The sequence below is a fragment of the Carassius gibelio genome, chromosome B7, assembly GCF_023724105.1.
Source record: "Carassius gibelio isolate Cgi1373 ecotype wild population from Czech Republic chromosome B7, carGib1.2-hapl.c, whole genome shotgun sequence".
In the NCBI taxonomy this organism is placed as follows: domain Eukaryota; kingdom Metazoa; phylum Chordata; class Actinopteri; order Cypriniformes; family Cyprinidae; genus Carassius; species Carassius gibelio.
In genome coordinates, this window is record NC_068402.1 from 22735569 (window position 1) to 22759311 (window position 23743).

At 37.4% G+C, this 23743-nt stretch overlaps 1 protein-coding gene across 1 annotated transcript in view; it reads right to left on the reverse strand.

The window, feature by feature from the left end:
* Window positions 1-20746, reverse strand: part of LOC127961705 (cadherin-17-like) — a 29482-nt gene extending 8736 nt beyond the window's left edge. The window contains exons 1-12 of the mRNA XM_052560936.1: window positions 20693-20746; window positions 20503-20598; window positions 17393-17527; window positions 16762-16891; window positions 15765-15923; window positions 14361-14557; window positions 9690-9815; window positions 8283-8433; window positions 7980-8192; window positions 7447-7523; window positions 3004-3195; window positions 314-555 (exon numbers count right to left, since the gene is read on the reverse strand). Coding sequence (XP_052416896.1) covers window positions 314-555; window positions 3004-3195; window positions 7447-7523; window positions 7980-8192; window positions 8283-8433; window positions 9690-9815; window positions 14361-14557; window positions 15765-15923; window positions 16762-16891; window positions 17393-17527; window positions 20503-20598; window positions 20693-20728 — 1754 coding nt within the window. The 5' untranslated portion in view covers window positions 20729-20746. The remainder of the gene's footprint in view (window positions 1-313; window positions 556-3003; window positions 3196-7446; window positions 7524-7979; window positions 8193-8282; window positions 8434-9689; window positions 9816-14360; window positions 14558-15764; window positions 15924-16761; window positions 16892-17392; window positions 17528-20502; window positions 20599-20692) is intronic.
* Between the last annotated feature and the right edge of the window lie 2997 nt (window positions 20747-23743).

The following is a 23743-nucleotide window of genomic DNA, read 5'->3' on the forward strand; positions in this document are numbered from 1 at the left end:
CCACAACCTGAACAGACCACAGTAATTGACAAGGACAGTGCTTCTGCACGCTTATATTTTGGTGTGCACTTCTGGATTAAGAGTATTTTAAGAGTTTTAGTTTTTAAACAGATACTGAACTTCCTCTGTGTGGTTTAGAATTGGAGAATGTGGTATTTGGGTAAATTGAGATTTGTTAATCTGGGGTTTCTCCTCTAGTTTACAAATGTAAGGGACAGCTGGAAAATATTGCAGGGGCGGGAGTCGATGTATAGATACAATTGGTATTGTGATAGGTAGTTGTACTAGTTAAATGAGTGAAATATCACCTTACCTGATTGGATGAGAGTCAGGGTCATAACCTCTGATTGTGGCAATAACACGTCCTGGCTCCTCCCCTTCTCTGACAGTGACTTCATAATGGCTTTGAGACAAAACCGGCCCTTCATTGATGTCATCGATAAAAATGGTGACAGTTGCTGTGGATGCTGGTCCGTATCTGCCTCGGACCAGAGCAACTGGGTTCTGAGCGCTCAGCACCAGTATGTACTCATTCTCCCGCTCAAAGTCCAGCACCTGCACATAAATGAACACACTCTTAGTATAGTATCTACTTTTTTATGCATGGAGGATGGCTTTAAGAGAAAATAAAGTTCAAAAATAAGTAATTATGAACATTTAAAAAAATACAAAAATGCAGTGCTCAGATTTTTCTCTTCATAATCTGTCTCAGCACACTGTAGATCAGGACAAAATCGCACAATCTAAGATTGTCTCACTAGTCATCACAACGTGTCAACCTGCATCTCTGAATGTAAAATGTGTTCAAATCAGGTTCTGAATGACCCGTTGTATGCTCTGATGTCATTCATCAAACTGAAGGTCAGATATTTCTGTGGATGCGCACAACCTGCTGACATCACTCTGACTGTATGTCCTACACTGGGCTGTCTTCCAGGAAAACAGGGGTGTAATACAAAAGGTAACAGAATGACAGAATGCAGATAAATGTCGATCTGAGAGTGGGTTTGTCCATACCTGTAACCATCATCTTTACATTTTCATTTCTCATTTAACGTAATTCTCAAGGCTTCACCTTAAAAATCGGCTAAAATCATCTTGACTATAATTGTTACCAAATGATGATGTCACTGATGGTGCAAATGTTGAATCTGTATTAATGTTTCCCAGAAATGAAAAATTAGAAAAACAGAGTCAGAGAGAAAAAGACTAATGCTATTGACTGGAAGTGAACAACATTACCATTTTTCCCCACTAGTAATATTACATCCAAACTTTACTTAATTTAATTCATTAAGTCACTTAATTCACTTTTATTTGAGAGAGCAGACAGCATTCTGACCAGACCCTGATGTTCTGCCATTCTTTGACCTTATTCCAGATGTTATCTCATTTAACCACAACAAACAGTGTCCTGTACAACTAGGGTCTTCAAATCAAATGGTGCCCAGAAACCTGGTATTAGTGTCTGATGACCTGTTAAGACTTCACTGGCCACTTCTCCACAACCAGACAACCTTGCAGGTTCAACTTTATGACATCAGGAAAATGAGGCCATAATTGTTGATACTTCTTTTTTTTTTTTTTTTTTTTTCAGTTTAAGAAGCTCTTTTTTTTTTCTTTTACAACAATGCATTTCTAATAATGTTACAGAAAGCCCTATACCCTATACCAATCCCTGGATTAAAAAACAAAACAAAAAAGAAAACACCACAAACTATGCATACTAGCTCCTGACAACTGTAAAAACAGTGCTCTAACAGGCTTCAAGGCAGCAGCAAATTCAATTTATTACTGTTGTTTACCCAAAAACAGTTCTTCCACTGAGGAACAAAATATATGTGGTCTCCAACATCGATTGCCCATGCTGCAAACATGACATACTGTAATTAGCACTTGCTAATTAAGAATACAATACATCTACTTAATTACTGGGCCACAGAACAACAACAGAGAGAGTTGGGCAGAGTGAACGAGAACACAGATGAACAAGAGTAAAACAAATGGCTCAGTTGCTTAACACATGCAAATATAAGGATTTATAAACACTCTGTTGAAATGTCATCAGCTCCCAGCTTACAATCTGACGAAACGTGAATAAAAGATGTCAGGAATGGATCAAACTTGTTGCATATTACATATGGGGTGGACAGAATCCATGATCAAGGGAACCAGTGACACTAATCAGTGGAACAACTGCATCACCTGAAGGGAATGTGGGTCACAGTGTGGATCAGGTCTTGAGCCCTGGATGAATGGGCTGCTAAATAATGACTTAACTGTTTGTTTTCATGCAATGACCTTAGAAAGTGTTTCAAAACCTAAAGCCCTCTTAATATGTTTAAATGTAACTGTGTTTGATCAAACCAAGTGGCACTTGAAAACAAATGATACTAGACATTATCTGGTAATTTATAAACATGAGCCATTTTTTACGACATTTTTAGTTCACACCAATATATAAACTCTTTATGTGAAATACTTAGTTTGTAAAGTAGTGTTTAAACTCTTGAGGGCTGAGTGGTGAACAACTTAACACTTAAACCTCATCATGCACATAACTTATAAAAATACCAGCTAGTATTAATGAAACTGTTTAATGAAGGTAAACACAGAGATAATTATAGTAACTCATGAGCATGAACAATCATACATTTTGACGATTTGACGATGAGTTTCTGCAGTCTCAGTCCCATTCTGTAAGCACTTCACAAAACTGCTTGTGGCTCACTTGGATTTGTTTAGAAGTTTCCAACAGGACATAAATTCCAGATCACAGATTAAAAGTTGTATAAACAAAGAACAATTACATTATGTCAGGGTGATAATTCAAGATTTTTTTTTCCTAATTGGGTGAAAAAGAACAGACCACTGTGAGTTCTTTTTTTAAATGCTCAGCTTTTCCTAACCCCTTCACTGAATGTATGCGTGTGCTTTAAAACAAGTGCAGCTTGGTTTGATGTTTGTGTGTATGACTGGCAGTATTGCAGGCAGAGACGACACCTTATCAAGGATGAGGGCAGCTTCATTGGTCCGTCTGTCAGTCACTAGACTGAAAGCCTCCTCCTCATTCCCAGATTCAAGTCTGTAGTCCACCTGCCAGCTGTCTCCACCCCACTCATCCGCATCCCATGCTGACACTACAGTGACTGTGGTGCCCACTGAGGAGTCCTCGGCCAGGTGGAAGGGTCCGTACTAGAGAGACAGAAATTAATCAACTTTTTATTTTAAGAACCAATTATTGCTATTAACTCGCTTGTTAACATCCATATTACTAGCAGTGGTTGTTTAGGTAACACTTTATTTTAGTGGCCAGTTTTCATTAGTTGCTTATTAGCATGTCTATTATTAATAATGACATGCTAATATCATTGTTGTTTATTAGTACTTATGAAGCACTTATTCTGCATGACCATATTCTACATTCCTAATTCTACCCCAAACCTAAACTTAACAACTTCCTTACTAACTATTAATAAGAAACACATTTTTGAGGGAAAACTCTTAGATAATAGTGAATATGTGTTCCCTAATATAAAGTGTTACCAAGATTTCTAAGATACTGTGTAATTATGATAAAAATGGAGGATAAAGAAATCATTAAAAAGTGTGTGATTAGAAAACAAATGTTTATGGTCAGATCCTGTAAATTATATTTAGGTTTCTAACGCAAAACACAATGAACAAACGTCTGCATTAACTTAAGAATGTTTTCCAGTTTAGGGAACCAGAACATGTAATGTAGTGATATATTAGCAATAAACAATACTGTTAAAAATGTAGGGGTCAGTAAAATGTTCTTGTTCTTTTCTTTTTCTTTCTTTCTTTTTTTTAAAGAAATTAATACATTTGTTTAGAAATAAAAATAAATAAATAAATCTGTCACCATTTACTCACCCTCAAGTTGTTCCAACATTCTAACAAATATCTTTGTTTTTTGTTTTTTTGCACAACAAATGAAAGAAATTCATTCAGATTTGGAACAAATTTGGAGTAACTGATGATAGAATTTTCAATTTTGGGTAAAACAATTCATTTACATTGATCAAAACTTTAAAAGTAACAGAAAATAAATTTATAAAGTTACAATAATAATAACAAAAAACAAAACAACAACAAAAAAAAAAAAAAAAAAAAAAAAATCCTGAAAGAAATATTAAGAGGCACTGCTATTTTCAACTGTAATAATAATACAAAATGTTGTGGGCCCCAATAGCTCTGGGCCTCCTTTGCTCAGTCCCACTTTTTCCCTGAATATCAGCGGAGAAAGATGCTTTCCTAATTCAGAGGTGTACTTGCAACATCTACCAGCAGGAGCTAACCACACCCAACCAGACAACCTTAGCCACTTACTATAGTGTTGCTGACACTGAGAATTATAATCTTAGAAGAGCTGGATTCTGATGCTAGCTACTCTTTCACTGGTCTGCCCAACCAAGGACCGTCAACACACCTCCAGCACTTCCCAGATATACTTCTGACATACAGACATGACCCTCTAAAAATAATATTCCTTTAAGAGAAAGTCAAATATAAAAAAAGAAAACTAAAATAAGGAAAGTGTCTCACAGGAGAGTAGAAAATGTGTGTTTGTGTGTCTGCAAACAGTGATGGTCATTAATGTAAGTTCAGCACCATTCATCAAAACATCATTTCTCTAAGAAGTTTTGGCTCCCTCATAGTGCCTCAAATTCATTGTCAACTTAATTAGGGGATACATAATGAAAATGAAAGGCACAAAGTCAGTGAGGAGCGCTTTATGGATGTTTCCAGAATGCAGAACAGGGCACGTCTTCCTCTTCTTTCAAAGCGGATCTAAATATACCTGCTGAATTCATGCCAGCGCTGCTTTTTTACCCCTCCATCTTCACACCAGCACTCTGTCTGCACCCACGTACATCTCCTGTATTATTCACAACACGTAGGCGTAAACACACAGGGTGTTTTCCAGAAATCAGGGACCACTGCCTGCCTCCATCCTGCGTTTGTTCTTCATCTCTCCATTTGCTCATCTCTTCCTGTTACTGTAGTCAGTGAGCATCTCACTGTTTATTATTCAACTCGACTGCATCAGTGAACGAAAGTGATGACATAAGAAAGGCACTTAAGTCTGTTCTGCATATGCGCTCATGTACCATAAATAGATGCTACAAATTAGTAAGTGGTCATATTTAGAACATGACCTCAGGATAATTTTTTTCCCCAAAAATAGGATGAATCAGTTCTGCAAACATTTATATTTCATTTGTTTACTCAATGCAATTGAGTACTGATATTAACATTCTGGACAAAACATAGTGGCTAGTATAAGTGACATTTTTTTTTTTGTTCTGGTTGATAATAATAAAAAAAATCTATAATTTATACTTATAACTTTTCTATAACTGTTATTAAATGGCAACTATAATGCCCCTTTCCACAAGATGTAATATTGGTCTTTGGTGTCCCCAGAATGTGTCGGTGAAGTTTTTGCCCAGAATACCAAACAGATCATTACACCAGCTGGAAAATGTCATTTTTGGGGTGTGTCTAAAAAAAGAGCTGTTTTGAAGTGCATCATTTTAAATGCAAATGAGCTGCATATTCCCGCCCTGTCTCCAGAAGAGGGTGTTGTGTATACATCTCTCTGTGTTGCATATCTACAGCAATAGCCGGTAGAAGCAACATGACTCAGAGCACGAGTACCGGTGTTTAGCCATATATATTGGATGTCAAATGCACTGAAAGTGAGATGAAACAATGCAATGTTACAGAACTCACACCATGCTGACTTGTCATCAGGGCAGATCAATTGATAGCTATCAGCCACATGACTAGTTCGAAGACCTGGCGGGCAAAACATCCATAGAACTGCAGCACAAGCCTATCAATTTTCCATTTGTTTCCATTAGTCGAGCTCATATAATCTCGAGTGGTGCTTATAAAGTTTGTAATAGCATTCAATGGCACCATGAGTTATTTTTTTTTCACGCTATGCTCCCGTCTGTGTAATTCCAAAAAGTGCGTTTGTTATGCACAGTTCAATCAGATGACTGACTTTTAAACTGAGTGCGTTTTTTGTAAAGATAACAGGCTTGTGCTAATAGTGGAGTGTTTATTCGCAAATGCTAACACCTGTATTGCAGGAACTTGAGCTCTTAAAGCTCCGCCTTCTTCCCCGGAGCACCAGCTTATTTGCATTTAAAGGAAAAGACATGAAAATGGCACATTTTAGCTCATACCGTAAAAGTGGAAATTTTAACAAGCTATAAAAAATTATCTGTAAGGTATTTTGAGTTTCAACTTCACATACACACTTATTTTAAGAGACTTATTTTACATCTTGTGAAAAGGAGAAAAATAGGTCTCCTATAATGTTAAACTTTGCATACTGTGTTTATATTCTGGGTTTATATGCTTGCCTGTACAAAATATACATAATAAGTAAATTTTTTATGGAATTTCTGTGTTTTATTACCTTATTAATGCAATCTGCATAAAAATCGGTCAATGGGCAGTAACCATAGCAATGCAGATCTATCAATCAACCCCTGTGGCCCCGCCCTATACAGTGTGACATCACACTTTACAAGAATCAAAACAGCAGGCCTAGTGAGGCTGGCTTGGTTTAAAGGGGATTAAAAAATGAGAAATGGGTGAATTTTTATTATTGTAAGGCGGTTCTGTTCACACACTGCCAAAGCAAATTTATTTCCAAACTCTATGTAAAAGTGGATTTTGCATAACAGGTGACCTTAAAATTCTGCACTATTTTGTCTAAAAAAAACTTTTCTTTAAACTCTACAAGTGAGTTTTTTTTAACCACATTAGAAAAGAACAATAAAATAATAATAATAATAATAATTTTGAGGTTTGCAAAAAATTATGGTTTAATGCTAAATTTGAAGGTTTACTATTAAATTAATCGATTTATAAATGTATAAACATAAAGGCTTTACCTACACCATCACACATTCACTCAAGAATAAAAATTATTTCATGATTTACTCTGGTTTTCAACAGTACTAGACACACGTAATAAAAGTGGATCAAATTGGCTTGTAGGCAAGCTATCAAAGATCTGAGATCCTTACTGGTAAAATGCAGGATTCATCCGGATAAACTTAACTGGTGTCATCCTATTATAGCTGTGAACATTGTCCATTTGTAGTGCTCAAAACTAAAAAAATAAAAACTCCCAGTTAAATTATTACAAATCCACAAGCCTGAGATTAAAGCATGGATCCCCCCTGAAAGCTCTTTATCTCATCTGTCTCTGTAAATCACATTTTCTAGAACACAGGTCTTGTACAAACACACACACTAACAGATAAAGAGAAATAAAGAGAGGAACGCTGAGGTGACAGCAAAAACATCAAAAGTGTCTAAAGGGAATTGATCTTAACCACAAAACTGAAAATACTATATAACAGAGATACAACAATACCCATAAGTCACAGTCCATACCTCATGATGGGAGAAGATTGGTGGGTTGTTGTTTTCATCCAGAACTTTCACTATGACTGTGCAGGAGCTGTTCAGTCCTGAGAAACAAGTCAGAGAAAATATTGATTATCTATTAATAACAATATTGCTAGTTCTGTTGACTGCCATTAATATCAAGTGACATTAAAAGTCTCGCAAGATCTCATGTTACAGTGTGACAGCGTATCAGATTCTACATGGCATGTTATTTATATCAGCTGACACACTAGTCACACTTTGTGTGTGGAAAGAAGTGACATTTTGAGAGCCATTAGTTGGGTCTATAAAATTACAAAGATCAATTATATCAGCTCCATCCTGCTGCACAACTACAATAACTACCTCAAAGTGTTATATGAAATGAAGTTTGAGCATCACATTGGGGAAATATGAAAAAAGTCATATGTAATCACACAAACCAATCAGAGAAAATGGCACACAATGACACCGGTTATTTGCGTGGTGTCATTCTACTAGACTAATTTAGCATTGAGCGGTGTTGGGGATGTGATGACCTTTAGCGTCCTCTGCCGTGATGGTGAGTGTGTACTGTGGAGCGGTGCCCTCCATGCTGTCCGCCTGCACTGTGATCACTCCCGAGTCCCGGTCCACACGGAACAAATTCCGGGGAGTCTCAGGCATCTGGCTCACCAGCCGATAAAATATCCGCACATTATCGGTTTTCGGATCGTCGTTGTCAGCTGCTTGGACTGTGAGAATCTCTGTTCCTGTGAACGGAACATCATGCCACTCGCTAAACCTGCTTTGCTTTAGTATTTAAACAGCATTTATATAGTGTGTGTGTTTGTGTGTTTAACCTTTAGTCGCAAGCTCCTTGACCACAGTGTGGTACTGCATTTGTGGGAACGTGGGCCTATTGTCATTGGCGTCCCCCACCATCACTCGCAGCTCCACGGGCTTAGCAATCTCTCGCCCATCTGGCCTCTCTACCACTATGTCAATATGAAACTAAAAGGGAAAAGGGATTCTTGTGAATTCTGATTCGCAAAGAAATCAGTATGTCATCTGCTGATGTACTCTAGTCATCTGTGGACAGGAGTACATGATGAAAAGAAACCATGCTCTCTGAAATCCCAATTGTACTTCATTGAATATAACAATTGTTAAAAACAAAATAAGAATGTATGGAAAATATGTTTGTTTTTCCGTGTCTAAAACACCTGTTGGGTACATCCAAAGGCTTAGTCATAAATCTGAAGATGTGAAATCTGATAGCGGGGAACCTCCAGTCAGAAGACATATTTACAGTGGAACATTATAAAAGATTTAAGCTACGTTCACACTTGTCAATGTTTCGGATTGATAGCTGCATTTACTAGAAGTGTGAGTCTTGAAGTTCAAGATAGAGGCTGGAATCCTGTCTGCATGAATGTGCAAATGAAGTCAAGCTTGTATTATTGTGTGACTATCACCTAGTGACAGTGGCTGAAGTAAATCAAAGATGGCGACATCCAATACTGTGAAATCTTTACAAATGAGGCATTCCATGTTAATTAATCAACAGAAGGGTTATACCTCAGTAATTTGAGTCAAGAGCAGACCAAATAAACTGTTTGGAGTAGCTCTGGTAAAGGATGGTGACTAGCTTTAAACCTTCAGATGACACAAAGCTCATATAGCTGCATCTCTGAACATTACCAAAACCATTCATGAAAAGTCACAACAATGCCACGGAGGGGCTCTCTCACAGACAACTGGTTATGAGTCCTGTAAACTGGTTTTAGAATGGAGATGCCACTATCATAAATAACTGAAATTTGTGTGAATGCAATCATATTAGTTACACAAACACAGCACTGGCAACTGTATTCTTCTGCGGTGTGAATGTGGCAGTTACATAGATGGAGGAGAGAAGTCATGTAACGACACTGGGTTATTAACAACAAACAACTGGCATTTAGGATGGTATATTTAGGCACAGTATTTATTTACTAGTTTGTTTAATTCTCAAGCATGACACAGAATTTGATGTGCTATCAAAAGCATGCTTGAGTGCAGGACAGATAAAAATTTACATAATTTTATTATTTTTTTAAACGGGGTTGGAGCACTGTTCACTTATCATTTTAATATTTAAAAAACATAATAACAAAATTACATAAAAGCTTACCTTTTGCACATTAGATTTTCTATTTTCATAAAATTTAGACAGTGTTTAGCATATTTAGTACTATTAAAGTATGATAGAAGATTATATCTTTTACCTGGTCCTGCGTTTCTCTGTCCAGAGGAGCATTTAGGTAAATTATTCCTTCTCTGTTGATAGTGAAGAGCATTTCTGGAAACTCTCCCTCAAGACTATACTCAACTGGACTGCCACTCCACTTCACCTGCAAACCCACACACACACACACACACACACACACACACACACACAAAACCAATCAAGACCACTGTAGTTAACTTGAATGAACGTTTACTTGTTATATACAGTATATACTATGTATATTCCTAATCTTTTTTTAATTCTGTCTATTTGTTTTTCTTATTTATTCTACAATTAACAAAAGCAAAAAGGCCTCTAATACTAGCTTGCTCTATCTTTTTATTTATGATATGATAAAAAGAAAAACCTTGCTACGTGTACTGCATTAAGCTAACTGAGTCTTGTTATAGCGCTTGCGTTTCATTGCTCTTTTGTGGGTTTTGATTGTTTCCATTGTATTCATTTGTAAGTCACTCTGGATAAAAGCATCTGCTAAATAGTGTTTCTGTGTCTTAAGTGATAGAGCAGTGCGTTAGCAGTGCAAGGTTGTGGGTTCGAATCCCAGGGAACACATTTTAGGCAAAAACTGTTAGCCTGAATGCACTGTAAGTTGCTTTGGAAAAAAGTGTTTGCTAAATGCAGACATTTATATATTTATTTAAATGACTAAATGTAAATGTATACCCAAAGGCTGATGGTAAAATAAAGATAGCTTTCCTTATACAATGAGAGGGCACCATCTAAATGGCTTGGACATCAGTTTTAAACAATGATGAGATACAACGTTTGAGGAAAACCCTGCATGTTTAGGCACTCCTGATAAGTGCAGCGAGTCCGGCACCAAAACAAACCAGCTGCCCTCACGATGGAGGGATTTTCCACTGCGCTGCGACAAATGATGAAAACAGTACTGGAAAGGGTGTGGAAACGCACCGAAGAAGGAGAGGACCCTGTAGAGAGGAGACATGTGTATCTCCTCAGTACCTCGCCCTCCAACCGTTTGTTATGGAGATGGCTCTCCAAACTCAAGCTCTTTGTATACATCAGCGGGCCTCTCTAAAGATGACCTGCCCACACTGTTATGAACCGTCAAGAGCAGAGCTTTGAGGAGATGAATGTGTGTCGTCCCGCTGTTCTAAAAATGGCGAGCACCAGCTAAGGTGATGTCATCTATTTAGTTTCCAAGGCCTGTTTTTGACAGAAGTGATTGGATCCTGTTAGGATGAGTCAGTTCATGCCTTTGATGTGCAGTGCTGCAAGAGAGAGTGTTAACAGTTGGATGTTGAAAATATATTTTTGTGATAAGGAGTCCATCCATGCACATTGAGGTGCCCTAGGAGGCCATTATTATTTTCGTTCTCTTTTGTTTTCCTACGATCACAAGAAAAAAGAAGAAGAATGAAATCATTTAATCACATCCGTCTAATATCATTCTATAATCACCCAGGTGTCCCAGACACTCAATCTGGCTAACAATTAGATTGATCACATCTTCTCAGTAGCTATTGTGTCTAAGAAAATAGCTGTAGCCTCCTGCTACTCATCTGTACTCAAGTGTTACTGATTTGGAAAGGCTCCATAACTGAGACATAGGAGTCAAAGTGTAAAAAAAAAAAAAAGAACACTCAGTAATAAAGGTACAACAGCTGTCACTGGGGCGGTGCCTTTTCAGAAGGTACATATTTGTACCTAAAGGTTCCATTTTGGTATACCTTAAAGGTGCATATTAGTACTGAAGTTGGATATATTAGAACATAATAGGGACCTCAACCTTTTGAAAGGGTACCGCCCCAGTGACAGCTGTTGTACCTTTATTGGTTGCACTTTATTTCACAGTACGTGTACTAACATGTACTTATATTGTACTTACAGTGTATTTATCTAAACAAAAAGTTCTGGTAATACAAGGTAACTACATGGGGTAGGATTACGTTTAGTGGTAGGTTCAGGGTTAGTACCTAGTTATTACATAATTATTGTAATTACTATAATAATTACATAGTATGTACATGGGGAACAGGACTGTAAAATAAAGTGCTACCCCTTTATTTCTAAAGCTCATCCATGATGCAGCCATATATTGTGCTTATATATATATATACAGACAGAAAAAGAAAACAGAAAATAAAAAATAAAGTCAACATTTGTAAAAATAAGTACAATAAAAAGTCAAATTGCAAGATATAAGCTCAAATGTATTTTTTCATTGCAATTCTGTTTACAACTTGCAATGTGTTTTAAAATAAATAAAACGTTTTTATCTCACAATTTTGAGTTTATATTAGAATTGGAGATTGTGAGATATAAACTCAGAATTGTGATATATGAAGTCACAACTACCTACTTTTTATTTTTCTATTTAATTTAATTTTTATCTCTTCTCATCTTATCTTATCTTATCTTATCTTATCTTATCTTATCTTATCTTATCTTATCTTATCTTATCTTATCTTATCTCAAAGAAGAAACATGCTTCAATAGTATCACTGTGAGATAAATTTTTTTGGGTCCAGTTAATAAGCTAGTCGATGATAATCCACCTGACTTTGTAGTGGTGACTCTGGCGATAACATGCTTGTGTAAAGGACAGAATGATCAGGCTTCTCCTGAACTTCATTAAAATGAAGCAAAGTGAAATCCCAGCACCCTGAAGAGTGTTTAAGCAAGATATTTTTCAAGCACACCAGCATCTTGCAAAATAAACTACAGAGTAACACGGATCACAGTTTTACTGGAACAATGCCATTTTTTTTTCAAGCCTGAAGATGAACATCCTCCACAGACCTGATTTAAACGTGGCAATTCAAAATGCTTCTGCTGTCAGCCTATCTGTCTCTCGTACACACTCAGTCACAAACAGCAAATTGTGACTCTTGAGCAGTCATTTTTCTTGTAGGGTCAATTTGAATGCCAAAGGATAGAAAAATGTGATTGCACTACTGTGGCATCAGCTAAACACAATATGGATGAAATGGGGATGAAGAATGGGTAGCTGCTCAGTTCAGATGCTCTCCTGAATAGTGTCTCCCCTGGATTTGGTGGATTTGAGTGAGAGCAAGCAAATAAAGCTGACATCCCTAGCTCAAGCCATCCACTCAGCATTCGGATCAAACAAAAGCTCTTTATCTGTGTTTTGTAGGAACACATGAAGTTAGGAGGATTGAGATCAACTTTTTTAGGTTCATCTCTATGCTATTTTAAAAATAGAAAAATGGAGTAGGATGAAATGAGGAGAGCACAGTCGATGCTGTCCTGCAGTGCTGCTATGAGGGACTCTGAGTCCTTTATGACAACTAATCTGTTTCATAACCAGTGAAACTCCAGCCACACACATGCACATCACAGCACACACGAGTGGGTGGGAAAAGGCTTTTCCCATTTAAAAAAGAAAAAAAAAGAAAGAAAGGAATCAAGTCAGACCCAGCACCCACACAGCACACATATTATTTTACTCATCTGACTCTTCTATACTAACATTTCTTTGGCGTAAATTTATTTAAATATAATGCAATGAGATATCAATCTGATGTTCCATTATATTCTTTCTATATTTTATATTCTATTTTAAGATTCAATTAAGATTCAGTTGCATTTATTAAAACCAGTTCACATCACTAAAATTATTTAATAGAAAATTCTCAGAAAATTTATTCAGGTGGCTAAATACTGTTATTACTACAACTAACTAACTAAATAAACTCACAAAGCACATACAGTACATTCTTTTGCTAATGTCATTCACAGGAATAACTTGCAATCATGATAATTTCTATTGACAGTCCTAATGTTTTTAAGTTGGAATTTTATGTTTTAGGTTTAAAAAGCAACATAGAAATCTTCCACCCTGCTTGAGTACATATAGCTCTGGTTCGGAAAGGAACTTTTTATGTGTGTGCGTGATCCAGGAATTTCAGTGGGTGGAAAGACGTTGGTGTGTGTAGGAGGCACCCACGAAGGAGAGAGGAGGATCTTTGGCCACAAACCCACGAATAATTTGTGACTGTAAAAGATTATTCTGCAAACACATATCATATACACTTTCCGCTGCATACTGTGCAATTTCACTCAAATATCACTGGCTCTACTCAAGTATTTCAGCATTCCAGTTCACTCTATTAACAAACCAGTAACCATGATTTATTACCTAAAAAAATAATTTGCTGCTTATTAATAGATAGTAAGGTAGTTGTTAAGTTTAGTTATTGGGTAGGATTAGGGATGTAGAATATGTGCTTTATAAGTACTAGTAAACAGCTAGTATGTTATTAATAGGGAGGCTAATAAGCAACTAGTTAATAGTGAGAACAGGTTCCTATACCAAAGTATTACCACTACAACAATTTCTACAACAGATTTCACCTTTGATGTAAAAATACATTTAAACATAAGGGCTAAGAGGTAGAAAGTAGATGCCCCACATCCACTATCAAGTGTTTCATAGACAGGGACTGTATATTAGGATGGCAGTGAGTCGTGACTAATATAAATTTTGAACATCAAGCAAAAAGTCATGTCATGATGAAAGCCATGTGCAGTTGTGGGATGCTGCCACACTCGCTTTTGAAGAGGATGAATGCAATATAAAACAGACTCACATATACTGTACATACACACATGCAGAGTATCCATCTCATGCCATCAGTGCTCCTAGAGTCTGCTTTTGACATACCTGTGAGATTTGGATGGGATATGGTCCAGGCAGATTCTCCTGCAGTCTCACAGGATCAGGGGAGGCCCATGCGTTCCCGGTCACCTCCACTAACACAGTTCCAGTGGAGAAGAAAGCGTTGGACTTGCCGGCCATGTCCTGTACCATCACAGACAGCTTGTAGCGGCCACACATTTCTGGATCTAGAGTTGAGGCACCTGGACAAATGGACAAATTAAGAAATAAAACAGCTGAAGCACAAAGATCAAACGGGAAAATATGTAGTACATACTGGTTACATACACATTACTGATTATGAAGTCTATTTGAAGCATTTATTTGATCAGAAATACAGCAAAAACAGCAATATTATGAAATATTATAAGAATTTTAAACTTGAATTTTCTATTTAATATGTATCCCTCTCTGTGAAATCCAGGCTAAAATCTCAAAATCTAATTTATGAGATAACACAACTCAAAGCTTGATTTCAACCAATTAATTTCACAGCAATTTCAATCATTGACATGGCCTTAATGGGTCAATATAAAAGATATAAAGGTTACATTTTCACACAATATTCTTTACCTTATGAAGGATGGTTTTAGGTAGAAAACAGTAAATCTAAAAAAAAAATTTTTTAGCTGTGTTTTCACAGAGAGGGTGACATATGGACCCACTTTATATTAAATGCACAGTTCTTTGAGTGTAACTAAACACAATACAGCTACAGGTTTTGTTTATCACCATTGCAGTTTATTTCTCAGGAGTGTTTAGCACAATGTATATCTCCCTGTGATCAACTCAAAGACAGAAGCAAAGACCATCTTTTGTCTGCACTGCCTCATGAAAACACAGTGTACAAACACTCTCTGAGCATATTAAGTCTGTGTTTTTATCTGTCTCTCTGAGCTAATGCCAGTTGGCCAGGCTGCTCTGGTTATATTTGAACCAGAATCCTCTGAGCTGACCTAAATGCTCAGGCTCTTGGTGACTCATTCAAATGAACCAGCTTTCTTTTCTGGCTCTGTGAGGTTTGGCACTGATTCAAAATCATTTTAATTTAGCTGCCATGTTTAAAAAACCAAAGGGCAATGTTGTTAACAGCTGATTTAACAATGCAATGAGCAGAGCGTATTGGACTGGCTGAGTGAAAGAGAGAGAGTTATTAACTGAGTTCATGGTGGGACTGGGCTGAGAGGAGTGAAGGATGAGGAAGGGAGACAAGAAGGGATACCGTCTTTCAATTTACACCAAGACACTAAAATAGCATGAGGGAACTATACAGAATTCACAAGAAAAGTAGGCATATTTCTATGCCTTTTCAGGATTTGATTGACTGATGCAATGGCATGTTGTTTAGGAGACACTGACTGATGCATTCATCCTAATCTTAGTCACACACAAGCAGCAGTAGTTTATTACCATCCTCCGTAAGGGACACTTCTCCTGTGATGGAATTGATGGAGAACATGTGGCTGGCAGGGATGCGTGGTATCTGGTCCAGAAGACTGAAACGCAGGTCCGCATGGGCCGTGTTTCTGTCATCTCGGTCCAGTGCTTCCACCTGCATGAACGGGATTCCTGTGACAATGACACACACACACACAAAAACACACCATAATTATTTATCGCAATCTACATGAACCGACTGAACTGACGCATTTAGATTTTAATGAGCTAATGGGGGTTAGTTGCATATTAACAGAACTGAATTTCAAAAATAGCTTTTTTTTGTTGGTACAATTATATAAATGTATTAATATATACAGTGTGAAAGGAGACAGGAAACGACAGCGAGAAGAGGGAGGAATGGGACTGGTTATACTGCGCAACATGTCAAAGTAAAGACGTTGATTATCACAGAAAATAATTCTGTAATTACTGCCATGAGTTGAATTTTGTTGAACCAGAATACATTCTACTTTTTTTCAAATTGCCCCATTCTTAATGTTTGATTGCAATCAGGTGATTGCAAAACAGCTTACAATCTCGCAACTAGGCTGACATTCAACACAGGTCATTATTGATATTCTATATTCAAATCATTGCCATAGAGAATTACTTCACTGCACTGATTCATTATCAACATTTGATTCTTAAGGTTATTAGTTTTCTTCCTTAGCATGAAGCCTCTGCGGTCATGGGTCTCTTTATTGTGATGTTCTTAAAATACAAGATGAGAAATCTCTGAGCATTATTGAGCAAAGACATTTTTCATTTTGGTCTTGTTATTTACTCCAATCTCTGTTAGAGTTTCTGAGAAAACCTGGAGAACATTTTCGTGTTAGTGCTTCAAGGGCATTTATCTCGCTTAGCATCGCACGCCTGTAGAATGTAAGGAAAAGTCAAGGCAATTAGGATGAGCATCAAGCAAAGGACGTTCTCTGGCGCAGGCCTGCTGTGCTCTTCTCCCACCCACCTTTGAGAAGCCCCAGCTGCACGCTGCCTCTCATGCTCTCTTCCAAGAACACCGGCACGTTGTCGTTCTTATCGATGACGCACACCTCGACAGTAAAGCTCTGAGTGTGCATGGACTTTGTGAAGGACACCTGGGAAAAAACACTCAGGTCAAATCACTCGAGCAGCATGTCTTATTAGAGCTCAAACCTTTTCACCTCACGTTTTCATTGGCCTGCAATTTCATCAACATCTGTTATTTTGGGCTGCACTCAAGAAGCCATGTGCTATAGCAGTCAATGCTGAATTTGAGCAAATGTAAAACAAGTCATACATTAAAGAAACTTGCATTAAATATGGGTCTAAGACAAAGGAACATTTGAAGAGTTCAGATACAAAAGACTCTAAATGCCGTTTTCTTCTAAAATGAGCAGTTTTATCAGGCTCCTACTGTATGTGTAGGATAAGTAATTTTACAATAATGGCAATAAATAGGTTAAATAGGTTATATAAATATAATATGAATAAGTTCTTGTCAGTGAAATAACTGAACATAAACATAGGAGCCTGAGAAAAATGCTAAATATAGAAGAAAATTTCAAATGACATTTTCTTTTTTTTTACATAAATGAAATTCCTTTATGATTGTGCACCTGCAAGGAGTAAGACGGCTGCTTCTCTCTGTCCAGAGGTTTAAGGGCATACAGGAAGCCTGACTCCACCCCAAAAATCCCTTCATCGTCACCACTTACAGTCAGATCAGAGTAGGTCAAGGGGAGATCCGGCAACTGTAAAATCAAAATATGATAAGTATAACATGCATATCAGTGTACTCTTCTTAACGATATAGACATCATATCTACATAAATAAATAAAAAATCACACAAACCCCACCCACTTAACCAAGGACTTTACCAGGTCTGATATGCTCAACTTACAGTACATTTTTCTTTTTAAAAGAATCACTAGCTTTTCACATGAATGCTAATTTGCATTGGTGTCATTTGTTCGGTTGTCAGTCCCTACATTATGCGGTGTATAGATTGCCAATTGTCTTTTTAACAGCATGAAAAACAGTGAATTATTTTCAAATAGTGAATTGTTTGTACACAGAAACGCACAAAACCATTCCCCTTATAATAACTGAAGCTATATATCACTTCAGTTCAGCTCTTTCGCAAAAAATAAAATAAAAAAAATATACATTTACATTCAGTAGAACTGTCTACAGAAAGTATACCTTATTTACATTATGCCTGTACTCTGCTGATAACAATAAAAGTGTCTGTGCTAAACCAAACTGGCATTTTGAGCAGGTGACATCCAAAAGCATCCGATTGGCCATTGTGTCAATACGCTCTGCAAAATAGCATATTGTTGAAAATAAAATTTGGTGCAGTGGTAGGCCTACTATATTTAAACATATTGACACTATCACAGTTATTTTATTGCGGAAGCAGTAATCATAATCCAGTTTAATATATATATATATATATATATATATATATATATATATATATATATTATTAATTATGCAGCTGTAATTTAACCAGTTATCTGGCTACAGAAGCTGCTTTGTGTGGAAGTTATACATTCTAATTGTCTGATGACATGAGCTGCTTGATTAAATCACGGTGACCACATTTTGCTGCCTTTAAGTGCATATGCTGGGAAACTCAGAGTCAGGGATTCTTTATAATGACCACATGATTTAAGTTGGACAAATAACACGGAAGTACCCCAAACAAAACAATTAATTATAGCATATATATAATCATCCATATTTAGATCAGTGTTTATGCCATGTTTCCAATCAACATGCTCTTTCCGACGTCACAGCTCGGCATCTAATGTGCCATTTAGTAAATATATATAGTATGGCTTGGTCATTTGTGTGCCCGGAACTCGCAGTTATGATATTTACGAAAAAGAGCACTTGAAGAGCACATTAATGGCTGTTAGTGTAAACACTGGTTGCGTAGTAGAAGCGGTCAGTGAGGTAGTAATGATGTTTGGCTGACCGTTCTCTAAATATCTGTGAATAAACATGGCTGCTGCTTTTGACAGCAGTTATGTGGCTCAGTGGTTCACACCAGGGCACACAGAGATCCAGACTTAAGCTGGACATGAGGCTCCAAATGCTTTGTGTTCAGTACTGGCACATCCAATACATGGTACAGTGTGCATGTGGTCACATATCTTAAATAGCACACAAACCTGAACAGTAAGTGTCCTATCAAAAATTCCCATCTACCTGGCCAAAATTTCTGGCTCTTGAAATGTATCTCAGAATAGTTAATAGTTAAGAAAGGTCAAGACTGATTGAAGTGCTAACTGCACACAGCATGACTTGCATGTCACTTTGTAGCTCGCCTTTCCCCTTGCCCAATCTGAAATGCTGCCTTTACTTCTGCACAGGTTATCCAGGGAACAGAGTCTTTTAAACCCATGCTTGGTTGTTTTGATTGACTGTGGTAAAAAAGCTAACAAAAAAACGATCAGTTCTATCTGTGGCACCTGCAGCAAGAACACAATACTCAACTAGAGCTAAAAAAAGAAGAAAAAAAAGAAAGGAAAATAAATGCATCATTTGTCACTTATTTTTTGTAAGCCTAAACAAATACTATGTAGCCATCATTCTGTTCTTTCAGTCATCACACGCATGCAATTATCCACCCACTTGCATGTAGGCCATTATACTTGATTTGGACACTGAACAGAGACTGTTTTGATAGCATGTCGTCAGACACAGAAAATGATGAGCAAAAAGCACTAGGACCCAAACAGTCCTTCAGAAATACCGCCAATTACAGTGTCAAAGCGAAAAGCTTTTTGGAGAGCAACCGGGCTATTACTAAACGACATCTGGTAAAGATGTCTGACACAGGGTTTGAAGTAAGGCATTGTACAGTAGTGCCATATTTAGTCTGGTGACGACCGTGAATACCTGCTCATAATTACACCTTGAGTTCTGAGTGCTCTGTGAAGAGGGATGTAGGGTTTATTGAATGGCTTGTTCGATGCTCTGCTTTTTCAGTCCTTTCTCTACATTGCTCTTAGAAGCAGTCATTAATACATTTGCAGAACTCTTAAGTCATTCACAACACAGCACAAGGACAGTCCATTTTAACCATCTACATTCAGTCTATAAATAACACACGCGGCAATTTCTTTCACTCAGTGATACCTTACTCACCTGATCTGACAACACGTCAGAACTGCTTATTCAAATTTCTTTGCCTACTTTAATGTTCAGAACCTTGGAGTCACATCCGCACACTTTTGGAAATTAGCCTAAATCAGTTCGTCTGTCTAGACTGAATAAAAGTACACCTCCACACCACACGTAATATAAAAGAGGCTTTCATTCCACATGCCTTCCTCATCTCCTGTCTTGATTACTTGAAATGTCATTTTCATCAGTCTAGTCAACAAAAACCTTGCTAGACAAATTGGCAACCTGTATCGTCTTGTGTTAGGTGGAAAACACTCCTTTTAACCATCTCCGCTCTTAATAGCCCTTCCCCTCATCATCTACACAACTGCTCAGTCTATACACACAGTTACTGGATTAATGACCTGCTTCAGCTGATAATAATAATAGCTGTTGTTATTTTTATTCAATTTTCTTTCTTTGTTTTCTTTTTTAATTTTTATTAATTTTTATTATGGACATACAGTACCCAATATAAGTCAAGCTAAAGCTTCTACTAATATGTAAACTTTCCAAAGTAATTTTGTCCTCCTTACAGAAAGAACTCACCTTGGTGAGGTACCATGGGAAAATACCATCATAGTTTTCTGGAACACCGATTTTAAGATGAGCAGTCTCAGAAAGCAACATGTTCTGAGACAGCACCTAAAATAGAAGGCAAATAATTGTAGAAGGTAAATCATGTTGCGTGATAAACATTAATATGGTACAGACAAAAAGGCCAACTAAAATAACTTACACTCAGTGCAATAAACCAAGCACTCAGAGATTCCATCAAGACAACAGCGGCCTTCATGCTTAAGACAAATAACAACAACAATAACATCATTTTAGCATTCATGCTTTGCTTCAAATTTCCATCTATTTTTCTTTTGATGTATTTTTCTTATCCCAGCATACAGTAGTTTCTGAAGTTCCTCTAAGAGCAAGAAACTGACTAATGGATTTTCTTTTAAAGGTGCACTTTGTAAGTTTGTGTTGATTCTTTTTTTTCTCAAAGCCACAGCGTCAGCTGCCATACTGTAGGCTTGTGTTGTGATGTAGCCTAAATACATATAATTCTAGTCTATTTCTCCAAAATTCTGATAATTTGTTTGTGTGAAACTTTGTAAAATAAAAAAAAATAAAAACAGAATGCATCTCAGAGAGAAACCAATAGTCTGAGAGAGAGAGAAAAAAAAAACTCTTATCAGGCGTGCCATCAGACAACTTTTCCCTCCAGTTAATGTTAAACTCGAGTACACGACCTCATCAGGGGCTGACTGCCACTGTAGCCACATCAGCCCATATTACCACACACACACACAAGCCCACCATGGACACCCTCATTCACTACACATTTTTGTACAGATAGTGAAATAAAGCAGTTCTGTATGTATCAGATATTTAAACATTTAATGGCAAACAATGCTGATTTTGTAAATTTACACATACCTGAGGATTAATTACATAGCCTAATGTAATTTATGTATGCATATTTAATGTTTTATTTTAATATATGACTACATATTCAAAATAAAGTTCACTTCAAATATCTACAGTATGGCTATTGCTTTAGGTTTTTGACATGCTAGACTATATTGCAAATAGCCCACATCAGTCTGTTTATCTGGGCAGGGGTAGACAGTTCAGCTCTAACCCTGAAAAAAAAACAAAAAACTCATCTGCCTGTACCTTAGTAATCCTGAATGGATTGATGAGCTTGCTCAGGTGTGTTTGATTAGGGTTGAAGCTGAACTCTGCAGGTCTGCGGCTCTCTAGGACCGAACTTGCCTACCCCTGACCGAGGGTGACCATATTTTAGTTTTCCAAAAAGAGGACAGTGGGGACAGGATGCAGATGCGGGGAACAGTTTTATCATGGCTGTTCAGCTGGCGAACCAGTGCACAAGAAAAAAACAGAATGGACGCCCTACTTGGCCGTCAGGGGTCGAGCGTTGGCTTAATGTGTCAGGGCATCTTTGGACCCAGATGCTGCCGACCCCATGTGAACCGACCCCACTGTTTGCTATTGTCGCCACTAGTTGGTCTGTGTCAGCTTGGTGTGTTCCTGGCTTAAGGAGGACTGACAAGACCATGCTGGAGGATTTGCTGCTCAACAGATCCTGAGTTCATTGACAAATATCTGATCTTGTAACATGTGTGTGGCGAGTGGGGCGGGGCCGAGAGGCGTGGGAACGAGGAGTGAGGCCAGGTGTAGTGATTGGAGATGAGCTACACCTGAGCCCCACCGCTAGTATCGAGTCCCACGTAGGAGATGGAAGGATATAAAACTGGAGCGACGACCGTGAAGGACGAGAGAGGACCAGGCCTGGGATATTATTTTATGTTTGCTTTTTATTTGTGCGCGTCAGTCGCCGTGAGGGGCTGACGCGCTGCTTTGTGTTTACTTTTGAGTATTAAAATGGTTTTGATTGTGCGCCGGTTCCCGCCTCCTTCTTCCCGATAAATATGGAGATTTGAATATCGTTACAATGTGCTTCCTTTACACAGAGTGCACGTGATGGCGACATCGAGTAAACAGTGAGCGCTCATTCAAAAGCAATTTAAAAACTCTTTATAGGGCCTATTGATAGTGGCTCACTGATGCACCAAAATTATATGCAATATTAGAATGTTTGCAGGAACAGGTGGTAATGGTCAGAAATCCAGTGGGAGCAGGATTAAGAAAAGTCCTGCGCAGGGCTTTTATACAAAATGCACACGGTGTATGGCAACTGTATAAAGCAAAAGGCAAATCCTGGATATTTTGGGTGATTTAGAAATCCCAACCAAAAAGCTTTTTTTTAGGCCCAAAAAGAGGACATCTCTGGGAAAAAGAGGACATCGGGCCACCCTAGTTTACCCTAAATCCCGTCTGCTGATATTTTAGCCATGCAATTCAGTAACAGGCTAGCTAACACTTGTAACCAGTTATCATGAAGCAATCATATTTTAAAATATACAAGGTTCTACGCTAAACTTATAGCTGTCCTCCATTGCAGTAGCCAAATTTTAACAGTTTATTTTACGCATGTTGCAGCATTGGATTTAAGAGCCTTTTTATTTTTTTGCTTTCTCCAAGTTTTTCTACACTGCCTTTAATTTTTATGGTCCATTATCTAGCTTTTAATGACAATTCGCTTAGTGTTGCACTTTCTCTGATTTTCTGCTTGACTTTTTTTTATAAATTTCCAATTTGGGTAACCTCTGATCGGATCGGTCTGCCTATCTCAGGACAAGGCTGACCGCTGCCGACTGGGGCAAACGTTTAAAGTCATCTTGAAATCAAAATTGACTCTATTTTCCTTACTTGGGCACATAGCTAGTCTCGATGTGAACAATTAAACCGTGTAAGTTAATGATGACGTCTGATGAAGTCAGTTTGACGGCTTGGGCAGACTATCCTTATACACACCCCTCCAACCATGTTGCTATGAGTGAGAAATGAGAAGAGGAGCGCTAAAATAAAACCACACCCTCTACTCAATTGCCACGATTTGCAAAAAAAAAAATGCTATTTTAACATAATGTAAATAGAATTTATGCATACCGTTAAAAAACACTGCTATTTTCACAAAAATTTTGTCTATCGCTATTTACACTTTTCACTACACAAAATGGTCTGGCCACTCTGGCAATTGCCAATCTGCCGCATGCACCTCATTAATGTAACTTCACGTTAGGTGTCAGGTGACTGTTAGGCTACAGGATTTAGGGTAAAGTTATATATATATATATATATGTATATATATATATATATATATATATATATATATATATATATATATATATATATATATATATATATA